The sequence below is a fragment of the Phoxinus phoxinus genome, assembly GCF_949152265.1.
Source record: "Phoxinus phoxinus genome assembly, chromosome: 3".
In the NCBI taxonomy this organism is placed as follows: Eukaryota; Metazoa; Chordata; class Actinopteri; order Cypriniformes; family Leuciscidae; genus Phoxinus; species Phoxinus phoxinus.
Genome location: NC_136878.1, coordinates 22,587,520 through 22,607,963, shown reverse-complemented (window position 1 = coordinate 22,607,963; position 20,444 = coordinate 22,587,520). Strand labels below are relative to the sequence as shown.

The 20,444-nt window shown below is 37.6% G+C and overlaps 1 protein-coding gene and 1 long non-coding RNA gene across 2 annotated transcripts in view; one reads left to right on the top strand and one right to left on the bottom strand.

Moving 5' to 3' along the window:
* The window catches only part of LOC306996212, a 1,114,438-nt gene that overhangs the window by 1,020,660 nt on the left and 73,334 nt on the right, over nt 1-20,444 (top strand). The window lies entirely within an intron of this gene.
* Nucleotides 11,221-20,429, bottom strand: steep1 (STING1 ER exit protein 1). The gene is made up of 7 exons (XM_079608496.1): nt 20,152-20,429; nt 16,823-16,940; nt 16,690-16,731; nt 14,199-14,343; nt 14,019-14,108; nt 13,824-13,916; nt 11,221-12,332 (listed from the first exon to the last, which is right to left on the bottom strand). The coding sequence occupies exons 1-7, from the start codon at nt 20,273-20,275 to the stop codon at nt 12,270-12,272; spliced, it is 675 nt and encodes a 224-aa protein (XP_079464622.1). The 5' UTR covers nt 20,276-20,429; the 3' UTR covers nt 11,221-12,269.

Genomic DNA, 20,444 nt, shown 5'->3' with positions numbered 1-20,444 from the left:
ACTTTAAAAAAAATCCCTTGATATTCAGGAAATACACATACACACCTCTCTATGACCTCAAACGTAGGCTATAGTCTACACTTTGATTATTAGAGGGACTAGAGGGATATCCAAAAATTAAAATTATGTCATTATTTACTCACCCTCAAATTATTTTTTCCAATCCTTAATGAGTTTCTGTCTTCTGCTGAACACAAAAGAAGATATTTTGAAGAATGTTTGTAACCAGACAGTTGACAGTATTTATTTATTTTTCTTGGTTACCAACATTCTTCAAAATATATCCTATTATTTGTGTTCAACAGAAGAAAGAAGATATGGAACAACTTGAGGGTGAGTAAATGAAGAGAAAATGCCCATTCTGGGCTGAACTATCCCTTTATTCTAACTCACTGCAATCTCCAGGATTGAAAAGCTCTTGCGGTCTCCCGCTCACCCGCTGTCCCCGTTGGCCGCTCTCCCGAGCCCACGAGGAGAGACGGGCAGCGTGATATATGCAGCAGAGTTCAGTGGAGTAGCTACTTGAGTGTTAGATTGTCTTGAGGAGCCATGTGTCAGGTTTACTAGACAAATCAGGGGCAGAAAATGAAACGCCAGACCACAAAAGCTGCTGCAGTCTGTTTAAAATGTATTCAAAGCTTATGTTGGTGCGTTATCTTCCGTGCGGTTTGTAATTAGTTGCAGGATCTTCAAAAGACACTATTGAAACTGATTAAAATTATCACATATTAACCTTTACCCGCACACACACCTGTTGGACCCTCCTACAGAGAGATTATCCTGTTATATTCATGTTGCATGTCCCACTGTGTTAATGCTTGGATCAAAATGTAATACAGGCCCATGTAGGCCCTATTGTTTATACGCACACTCTCTAAGTGATTATTTTCTGTCTGTAAACCAAATTCAGAATTAACCACATTATCACTGTCAATGAGTCTGAAGGGAATTACTGAAGATATATTACTATACTAACAATATATATTTTTTATATATATACTATATATATTTAATATTATTATACTAACAATATCCAACACATGCATCAAATTACAGTGCTATGCATAAGTTTAGACACCCATGCTAAAGTTGACTAAAAAGAGGAATAAAAAAACATCTTTTGGAAATTGAACTTAATGCCTTAATTTAAAAAAATAGGAAAAATCCAACCTTTAAGGACACCAATTTTCTTTGTGAATGAATATTGTATCGTAAATAAATAAATGTTCTTCCTTAAAATACAGGGTGCATAAGTTTGGACACCCCTATGTTAAATTCCCATAGAGGCAGGCAGATTTTTATTTTTAAAGGCCAGTTACTATATGGATCCAGGATACTATGCATCCTGATAAAGTTCCCTTGGCCTTTGGGATTAAAATAGCCCCACATCATCACATAGCCTTCACCACACCTAGAGATTGGCATGGTTTTATTTCAGTTAGCCTAATAGCTGGTTTGATTTGCATTGAGAGATGATCTTATGGAAAGTAGCCCATGCAAATCTCTAGGTATGGTGAAGTGTGTGTGATGATGTGGGGCTATTTTAATTCCAAAGGCCAAGGGAACTTTATCAGGATGCATAGTATCCTGGATCCATATAGTAACTGGCCTTTAAAAATAAAAATCTGCCTGCCTCTATGGGAATTTAACATAGGGGTGTCCAAACTTATGCACCCTGTATTTTAAGGAAGAACATTTATTTATTTACGATACATTATTCATTCACAAAGAAAATTGGTGTCCTTAAAGGTTGGATTTTTCCTATTTTTTTAAATTAAGGCATTAAGTTTAATTTCCAAAATATGATTTTTTATTCCTCTTTTTAGTCAACTTTAGCATGGGTGTCTAAACTTATGCATAGCACTGTAGATATATATATATTTTTTTTTTGGAAAAACATTTTAAGGCATTTTAAACATTTTTATTTGAATAAAATGGCTGACTTTATTGTCTTTCTAAGACAAACTGCCATTTAATCTATAATAAGTATCACAAATTAATAATATTTTCATAATTTGACAAAATTACAGCTTGACTGAACACAACAAAAATATTGCATAAATGATGTACCTTGATTTCTCTTCATTTTCTTATCACATTCCATTTTTTGGGATAATCAGTGCCAGATTATTTAAGAATTTAAAAACATAAAAAATAATTTTAAACTCAATTCTAAAATGCACATCCAATGCAGCGATTTCAAAACTGGAGAAACTTGATCAAATTTATGTTTTCTTTTGAGGAATTTTCCAGCGGCAATTTGCACTAATTGGAGATGAGCGATTGAGTATTTGGAAATGCCATAAAGAGAGTTACAATAAGAACTAATCACCGCATTTATTTGTTTTTCAAATTTGAGGTTCTGATCCAAGAAAAACCATAAGTTCTTAATCAGTCCCTTAAGAATAGTTGCGATCACAACATCGCGAAATCCTGGAGGGACTGCTTAATGCAGGATGAAGTAAAAGAAGCAAGGTAATCCAGGTCAGTGTTACTGCTTTTAAAGTTTTCATGGGGGCCAAAAGTGCCAATACAGGGAGAAGGGTATTCCTGCACAACCGGAGGCTGCCGTTTCAGAACCCCAGTTCTAGGACCGCAGTTCCAGGACCATACTTTTTTGTCACAGCACCTCCTACCAAAAACACTAATTTAATCTAATTTAGCTCAAACAGCGAACTCTGTCTCTTCTCTTCCTGATTTGCGTCAGTTAAACTCTTAGCGCTCTCTCATTCGCTGTACAGCTGTCAATCGTCATAGTAGGAAAAATAAATACTATGGAAGTCAATGGGTACAGTCTACTGTTTGGTTACCGACATTCTTCAAAATATCTTTCTTTGTGTTCAGCAGAAGAAATAAATTAATACAGGTTTGAAACAACTTGAGGGTGAGTAAATGATGACAGAATTTTAATTTTAAAGTGAACTATCCCTTTAAGCTACTGAGTTGTTTGGTCCCAGAGTGATCAGGTTGACTCAATTTCTTGCTTTGGTGTTACGTTGTTTACCTCATCCATTAAAAAAGAGAAGACCATTCTTCTGTTGCATCTCCATACACAGTTTATTGGCTCCACAACATCACCGTGCATAATGTCCAAATTTGGATTTCCCATTTAGTACATATTAAAGAGAAGTATACATATGTTCACCACTTTCGCTATTGCGGTCAAAACCTTTTTGCCCTTCCGGGTTAACACACCTACCTAAATCATAAGGAAGGCCACCTATATACACTGATATCTCTGTAATGTTTACAGCTCCACTCAAAGGTCAAAATGAGAATAACACATCACCTTTATAAACACATTTTGGCTCCTACACACCGACCCATAATTGTTAATGGTAAACAAACCTAACAATTCAAATACAATGAAAAAGAAGGAGCCAAAAACATTACCATACACCCAGTCAAAAATATGTTATTTACACTTCCGGATCACAGCACCATTTCAGCTCTTTCCTCTTGGAAAGAGCCAGTGGGCGGATAATGTGCAGGCAAATATCAAGGAACGTATTCGAACAACACACTTCTACAGGGTCCTAACCTTACCAGCTTTTTGCTTGGAGTTCTCACTCGCTTCAGGCAAGAACCCGTGGCCTTTATGGGTGATATTCAAGTGAAGGTAGCTGAAGACAGAAATTTTCTTCGCTTTCTTTGGTGGCCAGATGGAAACATCTCTGAGAGACCTGTGGAATATAAGATGACAGTACATTAATTTGGTGCAGTTTTATTGCTTTATGTAAAAAAGGGGAATTAATTCTGGAAAAATGGATCAGTAATAGTTGTGCAGTATTGCAAACTGTTTCAGTAGATCAAAGAGCTGAAGGAGTTAGATTTAGACAGAGATAAACTTCCACTCGAAAGGGCATTGGGCCTACCATGGTGTGTGGATACAGACTCTTTTAAATTCAAGTTGAAGGGAAAACAACAGTCTTTTACCAGACGTGGCATGCTTTCGATCACCAGCTCCGTGTATGGTCCTCTGGGGTTCTTGGCTCCAGTCATGTTGTCTGCCAAGATGCAACAAGAACTCTGTAGGAGAGATTGTAGATGGGATGATGCTATACCACAGGACATATTATGCCAGTGGAAGAGATGGGTGGAGGATCTGGAGTCGCTAGCTGTATTCACTGTGGACAGGTGTATTAAGCCTAGTGATTTTGGAGAGCTTACACTCTAAAAAATGCTGGGTTGTTTCAACCCAATTTTGGGTAAAATATGGACAAACCCAAACGTTGGGTTAAAAATGTAATGTAAAAATGTAACCCAACAGCTGGGTTTGTCCATATTTTACCCAAAATTGGGTTGAAACAACCCAGCATTTTTTAGAGTGTAGGCATGTTCAACTACACCATTTTGCTGATGCCAGTATGAATGGATATGGCACAGTAACATACATTATAATGTCAAATCATGATAAACGCATTCACATTGATTTCTACTTGGTAAAGCCATTGAAGGCTGTAACCATTCCCTGTTTGGAGTTGACAGCAGCTGTACTTGCTACCAAAGTAGATGCAATGCTGAAAGAAGAATTAAATATCCAGTTGGAAGATTCAGTCTTTTCGACCGACAGTACAGCAGTACTAAAGTACCTCAACAACGAAGACAAGCGTTTTGATACATTCGTAGCAAACAGGATTGCAGCCATTAGAGAAACCGTTGAACCCTCACAATGGAGATATGTCAGTTCTAAGGACAATCCAGCTGATGACGCTTCAAGAGGAATGAAGATTGGAAACTTCTAAAGAACACCAGGTGGCTTGAAGGTCCAGCCTTCTTGTGGTTGAATGAGGGGTATGCCTATGGATACACTAAATGTCTCGATAGGCTCTGATGATACAGAGGTTAAACGAGAAACAACAGTAAACGTCATTTGTGTGAATTAGTGTCTAATCCTACTGACCAACTAATTGGTTACTTTTCTGAGTGGAGGAGGCTCAAAGTAGTGGTGGCCTGTTTTCTCAAGTTGAAAATGATCTTGTTGGAAATAATTTGCTTGGGAAAAATGCAGAAGGCTACAAATGCTGGTCATCCAAAAAACAATCAGGATAGTGGTGTACAGTCTAAGGAATCAAGAATTACAGCGACGCCTAAGAGTCTCGTTTTGACACTAGATGATCTACAAGGAGCAGAGGAAGCCATCATTCGTTATTGCCAGCAAAATAAATTTAGTGAGGAAATTTCTGCTCTTTCATCTGGGAAAGAGTCAGTGAATCGGCAAAGTCCTATTTATCATTTGGATCCATTTTTGGACAATGGACTGTTAAGAGTTGGAGGAAGACTGAATAAAGCAGCTATGCCTGAAGAGGTCAAGCATCCGCTTATACTTGGTAAAGATCAGCATAGTTCTATGCTTATTCTGAAACGTGCATGAAAGTCTGAATCATGGTGGGCGAAGCCATACGTTATCCACAGTCAGGAGGACATTTTGGATAACTAACTCCCACTCAGCAGTCCGCAAGATCATTTCTGGGTGTGGCTTTTGTAGACGCCATAATAGAAGAGCAGTTGAACAAAAAATGGCAGATCTTCCAAAGGAGAGGATCCTTCCCGATCTACCACCATTTACCAACACCGGAGTGGATTGCTTCGGACCAATGGAAGTAAAGAAAGGAAGAGTAATTTGTAAGTCACCTGTATGGCAAGTATGGCAATACTCCTGCTCTTCTGCATGACGCGGTCCTGTGTACACTTTAGGTAGGTGGCGCTGTCACAAAAAAACTAGGGTCCTAGAACTGGGCTCCTGCACTCTAAAAAATGCTGGGTTGTTTCAACCCAATTTTGGGTAAAATATGGACAAACCCAGCCGTTGGGTTAAATTTTTACATTACATTTTTAACCCAACGTTTGGGTTGGTCCATATTTTACCCAAAATTGGGTTGAAACAACCCAGCATTTTTTAGAGTGTGAAACTGCAGCCTCCGGTTGTGCAGGAACATACTACCAGAGCCCGTCTACGGAGAGCCTGCCCACTCCATATTACAGTTTTTTTCAATTGCTTACACACTAAAATTAGAACTTTCCCACAATTAGCAAAACTTTACACTCAAGGAGCAAAACACCGGCCTAGATTTGCACAACTGTAAGCACATTGTCAGCTTCACACTTTTTGCAAAACATTACACACAGTGATTTGCAAAACACTAAACACACTTGTATGCATTTGACACAGAAATTTATCATGATGTCATTTCCTTGCAATTTCAAAGCAAAGGCTTTCAAATGAGCACACCCATGAACCAATTGGTTAAACACAGGCACCAGGTGTGCACACACACTGGTGCTTAATTGTAGACACACCAATCAGGTTAAAGCACTATAAAAAGGCAACAGGTAAGTTCACCTGTCTTCAACAAAAATGGATGGTGTCAGAGGAAGAGGGAGAGTGCGGATGAGAGGGGGAATCCAGAGAGTACCAGGTGGAGGAAGAGGCCAAGGAAGAGGAAGAGGGAGAGGAAGAGGAAGAGGGAGAGGGAGAGGGAGAGGGAGAGGGAGAGGGAGAGGGAGAGGGAGAGGGAGAGGGAGAGGGAGAGGGAGAGGGAGAGGAAGAGGAAGAGGGAGAGGAAGACCTGGAGGAGGGGTAGGACATGCACAAAGAAGAAGACAACCAAATCTGTGTAATGAAATTCGTGCTACAATTGTGGACCATGTAATAAACCACGGACTAACACTGAGGGAGGCTGGATTGAGAGTACAGCCTAACCTAAGCAGGTACACAGTGGCATCAATAGTTCGGACATTTCGTCAAGAGCACAGGTGAGAAACTTCTCTTCAGTCAACAGAAAATCCATTGCTTACTGCATGTACTATATCAACAGTACTGTATATGTACTCTATATTTTGGTACTGTATATATTCCTGTGTGTATCATTTTACAGTAAGCTGTGTATTTTGTTTGGCCAACATAGGATTGAACGTCGTGAACACCAAGGAGGAAGGGGCCCCATATTCACACAGGAGCAAGAGAGAGAGATCATAAACCTCGTTTTGGCCAATAATGCAATCAGACTTCGAGAAATTCAAGCCCATATTGTCAATGATCACCTAATTTTCAATGATGTCCAACAGGTCTCTCTGTCAACAATAGCCCGTATCCTTAAAAAACACCAAGTTGTGATGAAACAACTGTATAAAGTGCCATTTGAAAGAAATTCAGACAGGGTGAAAGTCCTGCGGCGTGAATATGTGGTGGTACGTTTTGTTCACTGACTGTAGTATTGTGTACTGCACACATAACCTTTTTACTGTACATGTAATTTTACTGTATAGCAGACCTACAGTATACTGATCTACACAATGTGATCTTTTGCTGTATTTCAGAGAGTTTTGCAAATGGATGCGGAGGAAGTCCCACATGAGTTTATTTACATTGATGAGGCTGGATTTAACCTGACAACAGTACGAAGAAGGGGAAGAAACATCATCGGCCACAGGGCTATTGTCAATGTACCAGGGCAACGTGGGGGTAACATTACCCTTTGTGCTGCCATTACACAGAATGGGGTCCTCCACCGCCATGCCAACTTGGGTCCTTACAACACTGAACTCATTCTTACATTTTTAGACAGATTACACAATATCATCACAGCAGCAAACCAAAGGGACCAGATGCAATACATTGTCATCTGGGACAATGTAGCTTTCCATCGTTCTGCTCTGGTTCAAAACTGGTTTCAACAACACCCACAATTCACAGTTCAATACCTACCACCATACTCCCCCTTCCTGAACCCCATCGAGGAGTTCTTCTCAACATGGCGGTGGAAGGTTTATGATCTCCGGCCCTATGTCCAGATGCCCCTCATTCAAGCTATGGAGGAAGCATGTGATCAAATTGAACCAGCATCCATACAAGGGTGGATTCGTCACTCAAAAAGATTCTTCCCACGTTGCCTTGCAAATGAAAATATAGCCTGTGATGTTGACGAAGCCCTGTGGCCAGATCCAGCTAGGCGGAGAGATGTTTAGTTTTTTTTTTTTAGTTTTTTTTTCGGTACTGAACTGGATATGTAATTTGTTACAGTATTACTGTAAGCTTAGAGTACAATGGTATGTTCAGTAATAATATATGAAAACTGGAAAATGTTTTATGAATATTTGTTCAGTATTGACTGACTTGAGTACATGAAAATAAATTATTTTCATCAGTCTGCACAATTGGTGTCATGTGGTGTTGGTGAATTTATTTTTACACTTTCTGTGTAAATGCTAAAAGTGTTTTAGGTTGAGCACAGGAGTGTTAAACTGATTCAAACAGAGTCAGACCATATGATGGTTGTGTTTATGTTATGACAACAAAATAAGGTTTTTATAAGACACTGTATAGTTTTGACAAAAGTGTTTCATTTTGCAAATGATCTGAGGTGTTGTGCTACTTTGGTGTAGTGTTGTGCTAATTGTGTGAAGGGTTTTGAAAAACCGGGCCCTGTTTTCAAAATTGTGCTTAAAGGATTAGTTCACTTTTTAAAAAACTTTTGCTGATAATTTACTCACCCCCATGTCATCCAAGATGTCCATGTCTTTCTTTCTTCAGTCGAAAAGAAATTAAGGTTTTTGATGAAAACATTCTAGGATTTTTCTCCATGCAATGTAATGTATTGGGTACCAAACGGTTCAAGGTCAAAATGACAGTTTTAGTGCAGCTTCAAATGGCTTTAAACGACACCAGACGATGCATACGGGTCTTATCTTGCGAAACGATCGCTCATTTCAAAAATAAATAAAAAAGTTTAAGTTTTATAAGCACAAATGCTCGCCTTGCTCCGTTGTGTGATGCACGTTTGTAACGTCACGTAATACGCAATTACGTGCAAAAGGTCACGGTTGACGTAGCCGGAAGTAACGGTACAGAGTCAGTGTTTACCTCTATGGTGTTTAACGTTACCAATGTGAGGAAGGAGGAACATATACACATATTAAAATGTCTTTTTGTCAGTTTATTTTTTTAAATGCCCATTTCGTGTGCGTATCCTGGGTGTATTAATATTATAAAGGCTAAAAGAACTTTTTCGTCAGGACCGAAATTTGTAACTTTTCATAGATTTCCTATACACAATAGTAATAGAGTGTGCAGTGACCACTTTTTCAACGATGATTTCAAACCCTCCCCAGCAAGGAGATCGCCGTTTTCTGACATGGGGGTGAGTAAATTATCAGCAAAAGTTTTTTTAAAAAGTGAACTAATCCTTTAAAGTTACACATATAGTTATTATATGCATTAATTTATACAGAAATATTCTTAAATGTAACAGTTAAGTTACCTGTTTGCCTGTATAGGTAGCCTATTTTTTAATACTTCTTCATTGAACAGAGTAAAAATAATCAAAAAGTAATTCGATCCTCGTTGTTCAATAAAATCCGGCTACGTCAACCGTGACCTTTTGAACGTAATTGCGTATTACGTGACGTTACAAACGTGCATTACACAACAGAGCAAGGCGAGCATTTGTGCTTATAAAACTTAAACTTTTTTATTTATTTTTGAAATGAGCGATCGTTTCGCAAGATAAGACCCGTATTCATCGTCTGGTGTCGTTTAAAGCCATTTGAAGCTGCACTAAAACTGTCATTTTGACCTTGAACCGTTTGGTACCCAATACATTACATTGCATTGAGAAAAATCCTAGAATGTTTTCATCAAAAACCTTAATTTCTTTTCGACTGAAGAAAGAAAGACATGGACATCTTGGATGACATGGGGGTGAGTAAATTATCAGCAAAAGTTTTTTAAAAAGTGAACTAATCCTTTAAGCAATTGAAAAAAACTGTAAGTCCTATTGTACCGAATTTTGGTTGTAGTTCCACCAGAGTTCCACTGGGGGCGATCGCCCATGATTGCAAAATGAATGGGAGTCTATGGAGCTAGACGGCTAAATTTGTCTCTTTCACCCGATTGCCGTTGAGAAATCTCAAATTTGATTGTAGGTTTTGCAAGTTCAACATGGGTTATAAGTCGAAAGTTGAATGAACGAGTACTTATGTCCTTTCGATTTCTTACAGGTTGAGTTGTTGTAGCCCATAACACGCTAGCATTCTGCTAATGAACGCTGATTGGTCAGTGAAGGACTGATTACGACCAGAGATACCGCTTGATGGCATCGTGGCATCCGAAGCGGGACCAGAATGTCTTCTAGCAATAACTCTTCTAGCACATGTATTTACCTGTGTCAGCGGTGTTGTCGATGCCTCGAGAGAAAAGAAAGTGCAGAGCGCGAAAGCACCAAAGTGACTGAAGGATTGCCGTAAAGCAGTATCTGGTCGTACGATGTGTATGATGTCATTGACATTTTAAAGTAAATAAGTGACTCTAAAAAAATCTAACACCCAGCAATGTGTAATTTCTTTGTATCTTATACCTTTCGAATACAACATTCAAATTACTAGACAAAAAATTATATCCTGAGAAAAGTGGATTTTGAGGGGTATAGCTCCATAGACCTCCATTCATTCTGCACTCGTGCTGTGAGCGCCCTCATATGGAATCAGAGTGGAACTGCAACCAGTCAGAATTATATATTATATTATACTATTTTACTATTTGTTTGGATATTAGAATGGGATGGACACACACACACACAAACAAAAAATATATATTTATATATATTAAATAATCAAGTGTCACCCCTGGCAATACACACAAGTCAGCTGAGGTGCAAACACCATGCAAAGCCTAGCTGATGGCATTCAACTAGGATAAATGCCAGTGGAGACAGGAGAGGTAGAAATTCTACTCTCGACTGAAACCTATATGGGGAGGCTGCAGACCTGGAGCCGGTAGATATACGGCCTCTTGTTTTTTCCCTCTTCTCACTGTTAATGTCTGTATCCTTTCATTTGCAATACAAAATAATTAAATTAATTAATTAATTAATTTAAAAAAAAAGATTCATGTCGCTGAACAGTCTCCTTCTACTGGACGCATCAGGAACAATATGGGCGTAAAACTGCTTGGGTCGTATATCTACCAGCTCCAGGTCTGCAGCCTCCCCCTACTCACTGAAACTAATGCTTGTGCTTTTGTTTCATTGCCAGAGAGTGATTAAAAGGAGGTTGGTGTTACGGACTCTCCGCCGGCAGACCTCCAAACAGACACTGTCTGCTAAGCGGACTTTCAATTTCAATCATGAAGACACTCTCACTGGAAACACCAAAAGGAGCGCTACTTTAGTTTACAAGACACAGACCTGAGGATTAGTCATGCATCCACTGATCTATTTCCTTGCATTTGCTCACTTTAACACACCCTCCGGGTTGAACTCGATTCCTTGTGTCCATTCTCCTTTTCCCACAGAAACCTGCTGCTATTATGGTTTTAATATTTAGCCAATGCAAGTCTCTGAAGTTGAAGAAACAGTCACGTACATGGCTGCAGAGAATCTGTTCACCACTTAAAGCATTTTCTCAAATAAATCATCAGTGATGCATTCACAGCAGGTCTGCAAACCTAATTTCTCTCATCATACCACCAAACAACTCCATGAACAGGGAGAGACGTGAGGAAAGGAAACAAATAAGAAATGAGAAGCACCCACAATAAAAAAAACATCCAAATTAATTCAAATGTCAGCAGCAGCTGAGCCCTTCATTGGTTCATTTCATGATGCCTGACCAGCGTGAGGGGCGATTGACTGCACCTGTGCCCGGTACAATGCCACACTTGGGTCTATGCAGGTGTGAAATAAAGCTCATGTACTGTTCACTGATCTGGAATCTGATCATTAATCACAGACCACATAAGACTGAGAAACACTGGCCCAGCCATACAAATACACACCCGTCTTCCTGCAGGTGCACATCACCACTCTCCAGAGGTTCTCTAGCTTTTGTCCACATGGCACTTCCAGTAATATTCTTGATTAATCTTGCCTACAAAACTCAACATGAATCAATTCAAAGAACACAAAAACGCATCACAAACACAGTAGCTCTGAAATTATAGCACAATGGGAATTATGAACAGTAATCAATGTTTGAAAAACCAAAAAGTCCCACAAACTCTGCACATATATGATTGATAAATATATATATATATTGACAGCTGACAATTGCATTCTGTTGATTTTACTTTAATAAAGAATAACATAAAAAAAAAAATTTCTCATTTCAAACATTTAAACACATTTGTAATAAAAATTTGATAAAGTGAAAGTAAAAGAGAAAGACAAAATCAATACCTTCCTACATACACAACTGCACAAATATACACACACTTTCCGGTAGCTCAATGCAAACAACACATCAATTTGTTCTCTCTCTCATCTACACTATCTTCATTTGAACTGATTGTCGATAAGAGTTCCCTTCATCTTGGCTTTCTTTGCCTCGAGTTCCGCCTGTGTGAAGAGAAACATCAGTCAGATCACACACAAAAATATAACATGATGAATACACACCCATTTATGACACTGATATAAAACATCCTCACATTTTCATAAGTCAGTCTCTAATACCACATCCTCTAATTTTGTGGTTTTAAAGACAGTACATGGTAATATTACCATTCACATATTAAACATGTTTACTTCAAAAGTCTTTAGAGAAGAATATTTTTGTTGCATTTTTACCCAAAAAGGGTGATGTGAGCATCGTGGAACGCTGAACTCTCACATGTAATTTGTTGCAAGACAAAATACTATAAATAGTAATATAATTTCTGCCTCATTATGTGATAAGAACCCACATCAGTTCACAGAAGAAAGTTATTTCAATTACTCGACTGATGCTATAACTTGATTTTGGAGTAAACTATACTGTTATTCTCATAACTTGTGTTTTGATGGTGTGCTAAGGTAAAAACGGTTAGCATTTTAGTCTCCTCTAAATTAAAATCGCAGCATGGTCTTAAAAATGTTCCATAAGTCTCTGAAGTTTATCATTGATTTAATTCATTCTGAAAATATGACAACAAACTGACAAATGTTTCCTTTCAAATGAGTCTACGATGTTTGAAGTCCAAAGGCTTCATGAACGATGGCTGTTGCATCATGGCGAACTGCAAACGCTTGATAAAGCGGTCCACACAGGAAGCGCCAAATCGAAGGTTGCAAATTCATTTGTCCTTTGTGTTAAGAGTAGTGCGAGCGCTTGGAGTACGTCAGAAATAGAACGGGGCATCAGTTTACCGACAGAAATTCGTTGAGTTGCGTCAGATACATTATAATGGGTTCTATTTGCTTTTGTCACGTCCCCGTCACATCAGGTGTAGACACTTAGTTTTGGTAGGCCAGTTGTGAGTTTGAAGTAGATTCATTGTCTGCTTTACGTTTACCTGGCACTGGCAGTTATTTAACAAACTTGTCCATTCATCTGCAGAACCATGGATCATTAATTTATATTTTTACACGGCTCCCTGCAATACTCATCCCGGTCTGTAACTGACAACGGACCGCTCAAGCGGGTACTGTGAGTTGTATTGAGGTATCCAATCAATATTTTGTGTTAAACTATTTAATTATGTGGCAAGTAGCTGCATAAGTGGGATCATTTCACAGTAGGGTCTTGTATCTCCCTGAAGAGGTTTCTTTTGCATAACAATCTGCTGACTCTACACTATCCCGTAGCTTTACACTGTCGCCCCTTTTTATAACTCTGTGCCCCCAGTTTGGGAACCTCTGGCCTAATTTGTGTGTGGGTATGCGTGTTTCCAGTGTGACTCAGAAACTCATCTATGCTTATCTCCATACTCCACACGTTTGTATGTGTGAGGGGTCTCTGTCATCTTTAACATTAAATTCATTAGCTGTGCAGACTTTATTAAAGTTTCAATCTGCCTCAAGCATGAATCCACATCGCCTCTTCTTTCATCTCCCTGTGTGTGCGCTTACCAGCTCCTGAAGCCGTCTCTTGCTCATTCCTTTCCTCTCCAGCTGTTTCTCAATCACTTTGGCATTCTGGGCATAAGAGTCTGCCACCTCCCGCTGTAGGATAAACCAATCACAATCAATCACAGCTCTTCAACAAAGAGATATGATGTAAGGGATGAGTCAGGCCTGATGGGCAGCTGATGAACTTAAACTCACCGCTTCAATCTCTTCCTCTTCTTCATCAATCGTTGAAACAGTAACCGAGCTGAACTTGCCCATGTCTTTGGTGCGCTTTGTCATCATAACCTTCGAGACACATGCATGTATATGAATATTGTTGACCTTATATTCTGCAATTCTCTTACACCTTTTTAAAAAAAAAACGTGGTGTCTTACCCTGACTTTCTTTGGCGCCTCTTGTTTCTGGCTGTATACGCTTGTGTTGCCAAACCCCTGGCCGAACTTCACCAGCGCTCCATCCACAATGAACGTCGCTGGAGTGCTCTTCATCTGATGCTGATAAAACAAGAGCAGACCACACCTACACACACACACACACACACACACACACACACACTATGTTCAGTATGTTGATAAGTCTGTTTAAATAATGGCCTATTATTGGATGTTATTTTTTATGAACTTATTTATTTTCTCTCTTCCCAGTGTGTGTACAGGTATACACAGGTTAGAGGTTGATGCATGTAGACATGTATATATGTATGGTCGGTTCTTCTACTTACAATACCTCTCTGAATTAATGAACAGTATGGGACGCTACTCTAGAGATTTGATGGTGAGGGTTGGGGGATTATTAAATGTAATTTATACTGTAAAAATCAATAAATAAAAACTTTGAAAGAGAACATGGTTCTTAAGATAAAAAAAAACAACCCCTGCAGATTACCCAAACCTGCTGTTGATGTATGAGAACACATCAAATGTTGACTCTTAGTGTTGACATATGAGAATAGTCGGATCAGCTGACTCAGAGAATAATTGCAACAAGTTTGATTCTTGTCTAAGTGGGGGCTGCAGCAAGGTGGAAGAAAAAAAAAAAAAGAAAAAAACGTAGAAAAAATTTATATTATTATGGGAATTGTTATGAAATAGCATTATAATAATTTGCCGCATAGCATATCTGAACATTATACTTTTAATACTAATCTTTTAGAGATTAGGCGACCGGCCAATCAGTCTGGCATATGCCGATTTTATGGCGGTCAAATGCACTCAGGCGCCGCATGATTAACATCGCGCAAAATCAGCATCACATGTGCACACGGAACGCACATGTAGGAAACCTCGTGAATTACGGCCGTTTTAGACTGCAAGCGTGAGCGGCGCTGCTCACGCTCAATTAAAGTGAAAGCACAAATTTAATGGACAAAATATAAATATGATTTCACACAAAAAGTGCCTAAAATGCACATTATTTGCATGTCTAGTGTGTTTTAACAAGAACTGGAGTAGGCTATGTCAAAAAAGAAAATGAAGACTCAAAAATATTCATAGATATATTTATAAAATTTACCCATTTAAACTTGTTTTTATTATTCAGTTCGGTAAAAGTATATGGTTTTTAATTTTTAAAAAAATATATAGAAAATAAATATTTGTGTGTGCTGTAAAGTTATTAGAAAAATGAAATCGGAATCGGCTAAAATCTGTATCGGCAGGTCAAACTCAATGAAAAATCGGAATCAGCCTAGAAAATTGTAATCGGTGCATCTCTATAATCTTTCTGATTGGCTGGTATCAAACACCATCAAATAAACTGATGTTAACAGATGTTTTATTTATTTCTACATTTGCCGTAGTATTGTTGATGGGTTCAATAACACATCCTGCAAAAGGGGGGCTTTGGCCAGAACCTAGTAGTATTTGGGGGGCCTTGTCATGGAAAAGTTTGGGAACCCCTGCTGTAAGCCTTGAAGTTATCCTCTTGTGCATGGCAGAGTCATCAAGGCTACACAGGAAGCTCAGGACTGACTGTTGTACATGCTTATTTATGAACAAGAGATATTATGATTAAGAAAAGACCATGGTTTTTATGACTGAGTCATACATTTCAAGGTTAAATGATATGGACAGGATTGTGAAGCTCAGACACAGCGATCAGGATCTTGTATCATGCTAAAGGGGTTTATTTTGTGACAATGAACATCTCATTGTACATTATCCATAAATAAATGTGAATTAAATACATTTTTACACTACCGTTTAAAAATGTGGGGTTTGTACGATTTTAATGTTTGTTTTATTGTTTTTGAAAGAAGTCTCTTTTATGCTCACAAAAGCAGGATTTATTAGATCAAAATACAATAAGAACGGTAATATTGTGAAATACTACAATTTAAAATACTGTTGTATATTAATATAATATTTCTGATATATATATATATATATATATATATATATATATATATATGAATTTGCATGTGCTGATTTGGTGCTCAAGAAACATTTCTTATTATTGAAAATAGTTGTGCTGCTTAATATTTATCAGATATCTTTTGTAATATTACAGATGTCTTTACTATCACTTTTGTTCAACTTCATACATCTTTGATAAATAAAAGTATTAATAGTTTTCAAAATACAGTTAGTGGTCATTACCCATAAAAAAAACATTTAACCGCAATATGGCGCAACTGACCAATGAAAATCAAGTATTCCAGAGAGCTGTGCCATGAAATAATTTTAGGTTATAATTGAGTTATAGGTTATATATTATTAGGTTATAATTGTTTCTGTAATCAAGTGATGTATAATTGTGTCTTGTATGTAACATGCTTCACACGGTTTACACTGTAATATTGTGCATTTTGCATGCATGTTGTGTGTGCTGTGAGGTTTTGTGAAATGGGTATACAGGCTCACTTACTTTCCACATTTTTTGCGAAACTGTCTTTCGATGCCCTCTAACCTGCACAGGAACATACAGTGGTTAATGAATCTTAATCAATCCCTACCTTAATCAATACCCAACTTCAGCACAAACTCATAGACACACACACCTTTTCAAGTACACAGCCTCATCTTCCTCCACATTGCAGAACTTGTGGGCGTGTTTTGCTGCATCAATCACCCTGGCTTTGTCCCGAGGTCTCATGGGTAACTTCTCTATCTGACAGTCTAAAAAGGAACACAGGAGCTTAATTATCTTTCTCTCATTTACTTCTTACACAAAGCACACACACTGCAGTACCAACATACAAAACCTATAGACTTTTGTAAAGCAGAAAGTTGATGCCCTATCGACCAGTATGTTCTCACTGACCTTTCCCCATAGATATCATCTAGATTGTAGAACATTCAGATGTCTGTAATGTTAGTCTGTATTGATTGTAGACAAGGCTATAAGTTACATTTAGTTGAAATTAATCAGTGTAATTATTAATATGACATTTTAAAAGGATATTACACCCAAATATAACAATAATTCTGTCATCATTTACTCACCCTCATGTTGTTCCAAACCTGTATGACAAACAGTTTTGCTGACGTCCAACATGGACAAAAATAGAGATATTTCTCAAAATATCTTCTTCTATGTTTCACAAAAGAAACTAAGTCATACAGGTTTGGAGATTTTAAAATGATTCACCTTTATGACGTTTAATTTCACAAGCATTAATGAACATAAATACCACAGAGAGCTAGTTTAATCACACTCATTTCATTTCCAGAAGTAAATCACATGAATAACACTATACAAATGAAAAGAAGAACAATATCATGTTAATTATTCTCAGCTTCTGAATATTTTAAATAAATGTGTTATTTTTCATTATCACACTCTCGCTGAGGTTAATAAGTCTACAACTGTCTTGGAGAAGGCAGTATCACTTGAAGGGCAAATGAGCCATCAATTCATGAATTAGGCCTACCTGTACATCTCAAAGGGATTGTCACCTCAAGATATCATGAAGTAAGATTATTAATATAATTTAGAATAAGTAATTATATCCATGCACTGTACTATAAAATAAAGGGACATTCCGTGTAAATTCAACCAGAGGTCCACAGCAAAAAAAATAATTTTGTTTAAAATTTGTTTTGTTTTTTAACTCAAATGAAGAACGCCAAAATATTCAATACAATTTTTACCTGAGATTTGGAGCTAAATTACAGGGGTTAAAGGTGACTTTTAAAAGATGGCATTGGCAGCATCTTTGCATGAAAATATTTTCTTTTAAAGAGGAATATCTGAACAACAAATAATCTTGAAATCTCGTTTTTTTTCTATCAACACAATTGCATAGAATATACCTGTCTGAGTGCCACAAGTATTCTTTTTCCAAATTGTGCATGCCTGTAACACTAAAAATTATTAAAGATAAAATGCAATATCTATCTAGAGATTCTAATTCTTAATAAACTTTTCTTTTGGAATCTTCATTTATGACTATATGGTTAAATCCCAGAGATATTGGGATGTCAATGCGGTAACATGTAGTTACAAAAAGTATGCAAAAAGACTCACTTTTGGTTTGCTCAAGTAAACAGATTTTACTAATAGACCTACAAATCTCCATGTAAAAATAAAATAATGATGCATCTTTATTGCATCTTTCATAAGTCATTTTTACCCCCTGTAATTTGGCTCAAAATCTCAGGTGAAAATTGTCATTTTGACATTATTCATTATTGTCATTATTCTCTACCAAATAGTGGATACATTCATTACCATTTATGCTTGTCTTTCTTCAGAAAAAAATATTGACAAAATCAAAAACTTGAGCCGGGGAAGTTCCTGAAATTTGGTTGATTTGACATGGAATTAACCAAATATAATACATTTTTAATAAATATATTTAAAAAATAAATCACATTCTGTTTTCTGCAGCACATTACCATCATCTACTATAACATATCAGACCAGATCAAACTAATTTTATACAAAGCAATTCAGTAGTGACAGGGTCAATCCCATAGAGAAACATGTAAATAAAGACTATTGAAGTCCACAATTATACTGAAGTATTGAATTGAGTATTGAAGTCCCAATTGCCCCAAGTATAGTTAGGGTTTCAAGCTACAATATTTAATTCAAAAGATCTTTAACCAATACTAAGCTAAGTACTCAGTAAACATATATTTACATTAAACAAAGTGGCTATGTGCTAAATGCAAGAGTTTACGCTTGGACAGATCGAGGAACGTGACTCTAGAGAACACAGATATTCCTAAACTCAAAAAAAAAAAAAAAAACTAAGCATCTCATTTCAAGTTCACAGGCAAAAAAGAGGATAACACATCCTGAAGTGCCAGACGTATAAAACGACACCTAACCGAGAATATTCACAACATAAGTGAGGCTGAGAGGAACAAAGCCTTGTTGTGTGAAATATCAGTCCGCCTACTCTAAAAGTGTTTCCCTGTTCACACGTTCAACCAATTTCCAGTGAAGACATGTGAGAGGAGAACACGCTGAAGTTAGAGGACAAATCTGAATGGGTAAGATTTTGATTCATCCCAATATTTTCAATCGTTTGAATAAGTTCCAGAAGGATTAGTTCACTGATTCTTTCAGTGAACCTTTCGGCACGTTACATCGTTACGCCAGTAGATGGCGACACGTGGCTGTCGTTTTGTCCTTGAATCATTTACTGAACAGATTCGTTACAAAAATTGAGCAGTTTAGATTTTAAAAGAAGTCATAAACACTAAATAAAATGTTTAAATCTGCTACGATACGACAGAAATATTAAGCATCATACCCATTTTCCCACAAATCATAGCAACAACAAAAAAAATCTATCATCGGTTTTCTCAATTGACAAATTACTTATCAAGCCAAAGAGAAAAATGACAACAATATTACAATATCAATTTACTAATTATATTGGGGCATTATAACACTTTCAAGGTAAGAAAACAGCCACGTGCGTACAATGATATATACTATTAATATTTCAGTGAATGAAGTATGAGTCGGTGCGTAAGCGTAACATAAGCGATTAACGTTAATTCACTAACATATTTATTAAAAAACACTAATTCGTTTACAAACGAAACACCACCAAATCCGCAGTCCGGGCATAAGCAAAACCCGAGGACACACTGCAAACCCAATCTAAAACGTGCCCTGGTCTCTTATATACTGTCTATGGCCCTGGTGCCCATTATAATCAGTGTGGCTTTTCACATGGCAAGCGTTTCAAGGATGAGACCGTGTCAAGTAACGTTAGCTAACTGGTATCGTATCACGATGATTTTTTAAACTTCAGTTAATATCAAAGCTGGTGGTTACATTCAAGCGCTAACGTTACATGTACACAGTGAATTGCTGGACGCGTTTTGAACCACTGCAATTAACGTTACTGTTGCTAAGTTAACTTACCCAGAACCAGGACCATCTGGCCACACAGACAGTAATACACGTGCAGGGGTTTCTCCCCATCATCATACTCTTCCCTGTCACGGGTGTCCGAGCACACAACACTACGAGACACCACTTTAGGCATATTTAATCTCCGTTTATTTCCTTTTTAAAATCCGAATGTGATATCTGGTTTCAGGCTTGTTTACTGCCCTGTTGTCGCCCGGTGATGACGCCGTTATGTGACGTTGTTAGGCAGGCAGCCCCCATATCTTTTGACTGGCTTCCTCTAGATGGCGCTGTGGATATTTAAA